Here is a 9,529-nt window from a genome sequence, read left to right as displayed (position 1 = left end):
TAAGGAGTGGGGTAATCAATATTCCCCTCTCCCCTGTCTCTCATCGACGCGCAAAGTTTTGGGTATAGGTGTTTCGTTTTCGTTACGCTCACATTTCTTAACATACAAACTTACACTACCGTGGTATAGGAAATATCGTTTCTATAAGCAATATAAATTAATATCATATTTTATTCGAATTGTTCTTTATTTATACAATAGCATACCTATATGATATACACAAACATACACATCTAACATAACATAATTAACATTTTTCATTACTGTTCTTCATATTGTTGTTTAATATGTTTCCACAGTCTCTGAAACAAAAATTATAGATCATGTTGTTTGACTCTTATTTTCTTTTCTTTTTTTTTTTATTTTAAGTCTAATATACCTGTTATGTAATGCTTTTTATAGGATTACTAAAATTGCATTCAACTTATGTAAATGAAATATTAATTTATATGACTTTACATAGCTTTATTCATACAATTTATAATAACATACGATATATTATTGAATGCTTTATCAAAAACATAAAATTATATGGGATTGAGCGTGAGATTTACTATACAATGAGAAATAACTAAATCGAACTAGTACTATTTTAATCAATTTGTTATACAAAAAAATCAATATATTTTTAAAGTATACAATATTTCTTACTTGTATTTGTATATTTATACATACCCCCTCATTCACCTTGTCGAATATTGTATCGCCAATCATATCAAATCCCCGTTCGAAGAAAAAGGTGGCTGCTAGAATGCTCAATGTGAATGTAGAAGATCTTTTAAAAAGGTTATACAAAAAAGCCATTATCTTGACTTCGATTACTATTTTTCGAACAAAATTATTAATTTTACAAGCTCCTCTTATTATCGCCCGCAAGACAGCAGCACTCTTTATATACTTATTCTTATTACTCTAATACAACAGTCGAAATGACGTAAATGATCGTTAGGTTATGTCACAAACCATATATAATACAGATCTATCATTCAATGAAAATTTTTATCGTATATTTTATATAGATGAGCACTTTGTGTCACTTGCAATGTAAATCGGTATTGAACATAAAATAAAATTACAAGCACAGAAAAATCTGTTACAAGTTACAACATTAATAATGATATGAAATTATATAGTACGGGGCGGGCCATCGACATACAATTGTAAATGGGATAGAAAGTGAAGAGTTCTATAAGGGTATTGGATTCGACAACGCGCCAGTCAGACATTTGGCGAACTACGTATTCAAATTACCAAGTACATATGTTGGGATACTTCAAATTGTCAATTAATGATTGAATTATAGTATTAAATTTAAATTCCTCTATCTTTTGATCCGATTCCTCTTTCGCAGTAACAATTATCTATAAAATAATACAAAAAAATCTATTTATCGCGATCTCGAAAGTAATTTAAAACAAATAAATAGTAATTTAAAACTAATGGTAATAATGATACATCTAAGTAAGTAATTCGAAATTCTGTGTAAAACATTTTACGTTACATAAAACCATTGTTTCAAATTTCACACTTTTTTGAGCTTTTGTTTTTGTTTCATTCGCAGAATAAATTTTGAATTATATACAAAAAGAGTGTGATACGTATTTAATGATCTATTTTATTCGATAGAAATATTTATTTGGATTATATGATAATAACTTACACGAGATACATTTAACATTAGTTGCGGCTTTATTTCAAATATACAATTTTGTTATAACAATCTGTGTAAAATTTGCAGCTAATAATAATAAAATAGTTTATATTGTATGTCTTTAATTCGTATATTTTGAATTATAAAATTGTCTTACAATTAACTTAAGTACTTGGATTTAGGTCTTTCCCTTCAAGAGATAGCTTATATTAAATCAGAGTCATAAAAATATATTTTGATAAATTATATTAAAAAACCTGATGAAGTATAACACTGTAATGTAATGGATTCTTTTCTATCACGTTACAATAGAAATGAATAATCAGCTAATAAACAATTAAGCTGATTAAATTACTTTCAAATAGCATCCCCATAGTTTGGCATTTAGATCTTGAATTTTTTTCTTGCTGCATTGTAGATTTTTAAGGATATTATGTACTTTTCAAATACTTCTTTAATTTTTTTATTAAAATATTAATGTGATTTCATAAGAATCCCAAACAGTGTACATTTTAGTGATTTAAATCAAGTGCACAGGATGTAGTAAACAAAGAATGCAGCAAGAAAAGAATATTACAACAACGTATAGTTATAACTTGTTTAATAATTCAGTCATATCTGTAAATTAGACAGATTAATCTACTTAAAGGATGGCACGTATGTATATACACATAGTAATAAATTGAGTTATCACAGAAATGTGAGAAAATTTATCATGTAAATTACTACATTTATAGGATTTTAAAAAAATTAATTATCAGTAACTTTCTCTTCCCATGTATCATTCAATTTTTCTTACACATGTATATGTATTAGATACATATTTGTATCTCATAAGTACATTATAAAAAAAGGTTCTTAAATTATTTTCATTATATATAAAATGATAGTGAAATAAATTTCACTTGTCTATCATTTAAAAACAATTTGTTTTATATATCTTTGCATAGTTATATGTTTAGGTACAAGCAAATATATGAGTTCATATAATTCAGGATATAATTTGTTAAAATTGACAAGTTATATCCAATTAAATGCAGGTACTCCTCTTTTTGTAAGGTGCTCATTTAATATTTATCTATTTAAAAAAGTCTCTTTTCATATGAGAAAAGGCTATGAACATTTCCTTCTTGTTGAGCAGAATGTGTTCTTCTTTCGAACTTTAATTCTCCACTATACATCATAGATCTTAAGGTAGATATAGACTTCGCTCCGATATCTTGGCATCCATGTTTAATGCCACATATTAGATAGGGTAAAAACTTTAAAACAGTTCCTCTGTCAACTATTGAGCCACTAACACCTTGAGCTATTTTCAACTTGTCCACCTCATTATGAAAGTACCTATCCATTACTGAACCTTGTGCATCTTTTCTATTCATAGCTTCTAAGGAGCCCATACCTCTATATTTCTTTAGACGTACACCATCACTAAAGAAATATTCACCAGGTGCCTCTGAGGTACCAGCTAATAAAGATCCCATCATAACTGTGCTAGCACCCAAACTTAAGCTTTTAATAATGTGCCCAATAGATTGAATACCACCATCAGCTATAATAGGTACACCAAATTTCCTTGCATATTCTGCAACTTTATATACAGCAGTTGCTTGAGGTCTTCCCACAGCCATAACTTCTTGAGTAATACAAATAGATCCACAACCCATCCCAACCCTTAAAGCATCAGCTCCAGCTTCTATAAGATTTTTAGCTTGCAGAGTTGTTACAACATTCCCTGCAATTACTTGCAATTCTGGATATTCTGATTTAATGTACTTAATCATATCAATTTGATATTTAGAATTGCCTTGAGAAGAATCCAAAACAATGACATCAACACCAGCTGTAATAAGATGTTGCAGTCTTTGTTTATCAGCATTGCGTGTACCAATAGCAGCACCAACCAACAATTGTTTATTTTCATCTTTACTAGCATTTGGATAGCTACGATTTTTTTTCAAGTCAGTTCTTGCCATTAAAGATACTAATTCCCCTTCCTCATTGACAATTGGGAGTTTTCCTTTTCTAGACTTCTCAAGAATTACATTTGCCTCTTGTAATGTTACACCAGCAGTTGCAGTGATCAGATTTTCTAATTTTGTCATTATTGATCCCAATTTTATGCATTGTTGATCTGTTGTATTTTCCAAAAAATCAATATCTCTAGATGTTACAATGCCCAATAGTTTACCTCCAACTTGTCCTGTATTTGTAATAGGAACACCAGAAAAGCCATGTTTCTCTTTCACATTTAGGACATCTTTGACTGTGTGATTGGGTGATAGAACTACTGGATCCCTAATGAAACCATGTTTATACTTCTTGACCTAAAATCATAAAAATTGAAAAAAAGGTTTAGACACATTGATGTAAAACTGGAATAGCTGAACTTCAGTTCAAGGGTCATAAAATTGTTCTTTTTATTTAAAACATTCAACTTTACAAACGCATAACTTTCGAACCGTTAGACTCTTAAAGTTAAAACTTACATTTTTGGATTTTTACGCATCGAAAACTGTTCAATGACAAAAAAAGATGTCAATAATTTTATGTCTCTTAAATCGGAGTTAGATTGGAAATTATTTACCGTCGATTTATATGTTGTCATTGAAAACTAATAATGTTATTATTCGAATCGAAAATCGAAAATCGAATCGAATTCGAAAAAGATCATAGATACAGATAGACGAGATGAAATCTGCATTCCATTTATATGAATGGCAAATGTGTCTGTGAGGGAAGTCGTGAGTTACGATAAAAATTTCGCGGTTGTACTAGACAAACGAAAATGTTTAAATTAAAAAGTATATGTATACCTTATGTACTTCATTGGCTTGATATTCAGGCGCACAATTATGATGTATTATGCCAATTCCTCCACATAGGGCCATGGCAATAGCCATGTCGGATTCTGTAACTGTATCCATGGGAGATGATACTAGCGGTGCTTTAATCATAATCTTCTTTGTCAATGGCGATAGTAGATCAACCTCGTTGGCAGTAAAATCGATATAACCGGGTAAAAGAATAAAATCATTATAGGTGAGACCATCGCCGATAGCGAATAATTGTGCTGCTGAAAGTCCATCATCTGGTAAGGGTACATCTGCCGGTTTTGTATCACAGTTACCAATCATAGAGTCTGCCATTGCTTTTTTTCTTAATCGACGACTATTTGTGTGAATTGGTGTCCTTTCTTGTCGTAGAAGATTATTTGTACTTTAATTAATATTACACTACTATATGACGAGATGATATATCACGCTTTTGTAACACTGACGTTAAAAATCGCGCGTCTTTCCCACTCCCGCGTGCGTTGAACCGGAGATCTCCAGGCAAAATGACCGAAGTCAACGTGCGCACAGTGCATTTATAGCTTGTAGCAGCTGTAGCTTATGGCGTTACAGTTAACGGCCAGCGTTGTTGTTGTTACCAGGTGGAGGGAATAAAGGGAAAGGTCCGAAGGTAGTGGGGGAAAGTAGTACAGTTAGTTACTAGTGACGTGTTATTTGTATTGTAGATAAATGAAAGGATAATAACGGTGTCTACTTTAAATCTATCACTTCTTCCCTTGATGCCTGCAATTTTATACAAAATGGGATATGATGTTGTTCACATGAAATTAGGCGGGGTTTAAGTCATCATTTTACTCCTTTCGAAACTGTTTGGGAAATATAAGCCTTTGGATTTTGTGATTTTTGTTCATTTTTGTAAAAATGTGTTGTACATTCTAATTTATATCTCGGAAATTATTTATCCTATTGAGTAAACTTCGTTTCGTTTAAATCGGAAAATAGCTTTCTCTGAATAAATGTTTATTGTGTTGAAAAATTATGAACAAATTTTTATTTTGCAAATTCCACTTCAAGGTTGCGTTTTTAAAAATTCCGAAAGGTTACTGTCATATTTCTTGAAGTTTTCTCTATAAAATAGCTAAATCTTGTGTAAGGTAGATGGACCACGTGGTCCGCTTTATGGTCGGCTGACCGAACCGAACAAATATTAAATTTATTGTTTCAGTAAAATCTACAAAAGAAGATTTCACTACATTTGGCAACAGAATTTGGCTAATCCACTCTTGGCCAATAACAATACTTCTACAAATTTCTACAAGTTCCCTCATTTTATGCTTATTTGTAAAGAAATGTCATTGTATGGTAGGATCCACAAAAAGATGGTGGATTTTTTCTATTAGGGTAGGATAAGAATGGGATAGAAAGGATGGCATGGATAGGATTATAGGATAATTTTATGAGTCGAATGTTTGTTTTTGTCTGAGACATTCATAGCATGTCATACATGCGCAGAACGAGAACCTTCTTGCATTGTATGTTGATTTTTTTATATTGAATTTTCAGACAGTTTCTTCTATGCTTTCGGTATATGATTGTTGAGACCTGTTTATATGCCTTCTGCCCACTGATATGTATAGTCTAGTATAATGTATACTGTTTATGCGAGATACGAGATTACCATAAACCAGCTATACCGCAGTTGAAGCAAATTAAAAGAGACTATATATGCCAGCGCCGCTATCGTTCAACTGATGTATTAAGGGAAAATGGCGCAAAGTTCAAAAAGTGGAGTTTATAAGAGACTAAACTAATAATGTAATACAATAATATATTGTTATATAATATATATAATATGATATACGAATAGCAAAATAGTAATACAAATTGCTTGAAATTCAAAAAGGTTAACTACAGCAAATGAAAATAGTGTTACTGAAATACGCATATAAATGTAATATGAGGTAATATGAAGTAATGATTAATAAAGTTCACAGAAAGGGAATAGTGAATTTAAAATATTTCTAACATTTCTCTCGTTTAGTTTATTATTATGGATAAAGAAGATATACTTATACAGTTATATCACATCGTATCTATTAGTGACAGTGTGAAGTGAGGGCGAAGGGGAATACAGGGAAGTGAAGTACACTGGTCGAACGATAGTGGCGCTACATACTAAAGCCATGATATGTCCAAGATCAAATCGTTTCATGGAATCTTGTATTCATAGAGTACATATCTGGTAACGCTAGTCATAGGCAAGGATTACACATATATGTTATATATACGTAATCTTACTTTATACTAGATCAGTTATGTTAGAAATTAAAAGTGCAACATTAAAATGTTAAAAGGATTTTATGAGAACTCAAGCCATGTAATATATCTATTTTATACCTTATCTGTGGTAACATAAAAGCAAGAGAAATGATGAGCCACGTCAGCGTCTACTCAATTTCAATTAATAAGCAACTTCTCTTAAAAGTGAGTGACGGTGATCAATGCGTGTCATTCTTGACAGATTGTCATTGTTCTGTCAGAAGTTCCGGGAGATCTCTGTAAATTTTTCGTATAATGGCACATCATTTCGAAAAATTTTTGGTATGAATTTGTTATGTCGAATAACATGGAGCCCGAGGAGGACGAAATATCTTTGGATTCCAATGTCCCAGAAACGATTACGGAGATGTCAGATCCTATTGAAAAGCCTAACCTAAAAGTTAGGCGAAGGAATGTAATTGAAACAGTAAATTTTGTATCAAAAGAAGAAACTTCTGATACGAAAAGTGATGTACCTCTTGTAAGAATGTCCGATTCTACGAAGGCATGGTGCGATAACATTATGCCGCAAATATCTGACATCGCAGATTTTAGTTTGTCAGGTAAACAAAACGGAGCGTTAAATCACGAAGACGATAACAGTTTATTAGAACATAATTTTGGTGATACAGAGCCATTGACGAATAGAGAACGGATGAAGATAAGTGTTATTCGAGGAAGCGTCGCTAATCCGAACCTAACATTAGGAGAACTGAAACTACTGGGTTGCAGCAGTGAGGGTTTAGTTAATGGTATTTTATTGACATGATCATGCATTATTATCAATAAGAAACCTCTACATGAATAATACAATGTAATTTGTTGCTATACCTTTGCTAAATGAAAATTGTATTGTACAAACTTATTTAAGATGGTAAAACATACACTTATATATAGGTTCCTTATTGAAAATAATTTTATATCATGTAATTAAATCTTGTAGTCATAAAGATGATCTATAGATGATATACGAAGGGCTTTGTGGCCAACCCTATTGCGGCTCTCGGAAGAAACCACTTTTTCTGTAACTGGACTAGAAACTATACACAGTCATATACCAAATGAGGTCTACCAACAAATATTAAAGGATGTAGCACGCAGTGGCAGCCATATTTCACAAAATGCTACACAACATGAGATTGATCATTTTCACGAACAGTTAACACAATTAATGTGTTGGGTTCTTCACAAACATTCTATGTTGAAGTTAGTATTATATATACATTTACACATCACATGCAACATTTCCATATTGTTATAATTGTGGGAAAGCTTGCTATAGACATATGTATGTTGATAATACAAAATAAAATAATACGTACTTAGTTATTACCAGGGATATAATGATATAGCAGCAACTGTACTTCTTGTCATGGGCTTAGAAAAAGGTTTGCGTGTACTTGAAAGCATTTCTTTAGAATTCCTTGAAAGATTTATGGAGAAAACAATGGAGAAAGTGAATCAAGAATTATTTTATATATTTGCACTCTTGGAGAGAGTGCATCCCACCTTATTAGAACACTTGGAAAAGTTTGTATAATATAAACATATATTATATATATTTGATAAATACAAATTTTACATGATATTTGTACAGAATTTTAAATTGAATCTATTTTATGTTATAGTGTAGAATTATTTCCACATTTTGCATTGGCTGAATATACAACATGGTATGCGCACAAGTATGCGGAAAATAGAAAACTGTTACACAGATTATTTGATTACTTTCTTGGCAGTCCCCCACTGATGCCTCTTTATCTAAGTACTGTGATCGTAGCACATAGAGCAACAGAAATTTTTAATACTACACCTGATATGGGTCACACGCATAAAGTTTTATGTACTGTGAGTAATGTTTAATAAAGTAAAAATGCACTAAAGTCTGTTTATTTTACATAAGAATTATCTTTATTTATAGTTACCGGACGATCTACCTTTTGAAACGCTTCTAGTTGAAGCAAAAAATTTATATCGTGAATATCCACCTGAATCTATAAGTAACGATGTTAGAGAATTCGATCGAAAACGAAAATGTAAAGAACAAGAATGGAAAGCAAAGGCAGAAGCAAGTCGTCAAGAAAGAGAAAAGCAGCGTCAACTCAGAATTGTAAAATCAGCGCCAAGAATACCGTATCGTATCAGAAGTTACAAAACGATCACGGTAGTAACTATTTTGGCTCTGGGATTGTATGCCTTTTTAAGATCTTCATCTGGTCTTAACTGACATTAAATGAACATAATCTATTTAGATAATAGATTCATTTCTGTGTCCTTGAAACAAAATTCCATTTTATTTATATGCCATTGGTTTGGTAAATAAAACAAATTGTTGGGCACACAAACATAATGAAATAAAGATGTACTATTCTAAAATACACGTGATAAGGACCGTTGGTAATCTTATTAATCAGTGATTAAAAGAATTTGTTTCTGAATGTGTTATAAGGAACATATTGAGCATTCCTGTGCTGCCTTTATGCTGTGTTCTTTGAAATCGATATGAACCTTTTGTGCACATATATTTACAGTGTCAGAAATGTAAACAGATCTTTGAGATTGAAAGGAAGGGCAGAGACAAAGCATACATGTGCTTGCAAAAAAATATATCTGTAATATGTATATTTTGAAACATTAAAAAAGAATTTTTAAACGTGAAAGATATATTTGTTGTTTAGATTATTATCGTATTTTTACAATCTGTGATGCAAGTATGTATATATTCAAATTTGCAAGTAAGAATTAACTTAGTATAACAACAAAT

General features: G+C 31.3%; 3 protein-coding genes across 8 annotated transcripts; 1 reads left to right on the top strand and 2 right to left on the bottom strand.

The window, feature by feature from the left end:
* Positions 1-153: 153 nt before the first annotated feature.
* On the bottom strand, positions 154-1,133 carry ox (ubiquinol-cytochrome C reductase complex subunit oxen). Its single transcript, XM_069118197.1, has 2 exons — positions 676-1,133; positions 154-302 (listed from the first exon to the last, which is right to left on the bottom strand). The coding sequence occupies exons 1-2, from the start codon at positions 802-804 to the stop codon at positions 261-263; spliced, it is 171 nt and encodes a 56-aa protein (XP_068974298.1). The 5' UTR covers positions 805-1,133; the 3' UTR covers positions 154-260.
* Positions 1,134-1,423: 290 nt separating this feature from the next.
* On the bottom strand, positions 1,424-5,681 carry LOC138182385 (inosine-5'-monophosphate dehydrogenase 1b-like). 4 transcript variants are annotated; one of them, XM_069118175.1, is made up of 3 exons: positions 4,468-5,681; positions 3,843-3,978; positions 1,424-3,785 (listed from the first exon to the last, which is right to left on the bottom strand). In XM_069118175.1, the coding sequence occupies exons 1-3, from the start codon at positions 4,798-4,800 to the stop codon at positions 2,734-2,736; spliced, it is 1,521 nt and encodes a 506-aa protein (XP_068974276.1). In that variant the 5' UTR covers positions 4,801-5,681; the 3' UTR covers positions 1,424-2,733. The 4 variants fall into 4 exon arrangements, with proteins under 4 accessions (XP_068974276.1, XP_068974275.1, XP_068974274.1 ...); XM_069118174.1 differs by having other exon boundaries at positions 1,424-3,978; positions 4,468-4,847; positions 4,932-5,681; XM_069118173.1 differs by having other exon boundaries at positions 1,424-3,978; positions 4,468-4,843; positions 4,932-5,681.
* A 982-nt stretch (positions 5,682-6,663) lies between these two features.
* LOC138182369 (TBC1 domain family member 20) lies at positions 6,664-9,425 on the top strand. Of its 3 annotated transcripts, XM_069118139.1 has the most exons (6): positions 6,666-7,328; positions 7,398-7,517; positions 7,728-7,971; positions 8,092-8,295; positions 8,394-8,613; positions 8,687-9,425. In XM_069118139.1, the coding sequence occupies exons 1-6, from the start codon at positions 7,061-7,063 to the stop codon at positions 8,990-8,992; spliced, it is 1,362 nt and encodes a 453-aa protein (XP_068974240.1). In that variant the 5' UTR covers positions 6,666-7,060; the 3' UTR covers positions 8,993-9,425. The 3 variants fall into 3 exon arrangements, with proteins under 3 accessions (XP_068974242.1, XP_068974240.1, XP_068974239.1); XM_069118138.1 differs by having other exon boundaries at positions 6,666-7,517; XM_069118141.1 differs by lacking the exon at positions 8,092-8,295 and having other exon boundaries at positions 6,664-7,517.
* The last annotated feature ends 104 nt before the right edge of the window (positions 9,426-9,529 follow it).

Source organism: Bombus flavifrons, chromosome 8, assembly GCF_040668555.2.
Source record: "Bombus flavifrons isolate JBK064 chromosome 8, iyBomFlav1_principal, whole genome shotgun sequence".
Taxonomy (NCBI): Eukaryota; Metazoa; Arthropoda; class Insecta; order Hymenoptera; family Apidae; genus Bombus; species Bombus flavifrons.
This window is presented reverse-complemented; position numbering and strand designations above follow the sequence as displayed.

What these genes read in the sequence shown, in the direction of transcription:
- LOC138182385 (XM_069118174.1), bottom strand. Translation starts at nt 4,800, where the DNA reads ATGGCAGACTCTATGATTGGTAACTGTGATACAAAACCGGCAGATGTA. An exon ending in AAGCCAATGAAGTACATAAG is followed by an intron (nt 3,979 to 4,467) that starts GTATACATATAC and finishes TTATGATTTTAG; the next exon opens with GTCAAGAAGTATAAACATGG.
- ox (XM_069118197.1), bottom strand. Translation starts at nt 804, where the DNA reads ATGGCTTTTTTGTATAACCTTTTTAAAAGATCTTCTACATTCACATTG. An exon ending in TCGACAAGGTGAATGAGGGG is followed by an intron (nt 303 to 675) that starts GTATGTATAAAT and finishes TTTTTGTTTCAG; the next exon opens with AGACTGTGGAAACATATTAA.
- LOC138182369 (XM_069118138.1), top strand. Translation starts at nt 7,061, where the DNA reads ATGTCGAATAACATGGAGCCCGAGGAGGACGAAATATCTTTGGATTCC. An exon ending in CAGTGAGGGTTTAGTTAATG is followed by an intron (nt 7,518 to 7,727) that starts GTATTTTATTGA and finishes GATGATCTATAG; the next exon opens with ATGATATACGAAGGGCTTTG. An exon ending in TTATTAGAACACTTGGAAAA is followed by an intron (nt 8,296 to 8,393) that starts GTTTGTATAATA and finishes TTTATGTTATAG; the next exon opens with TGTAGAATTATTTCCACATT.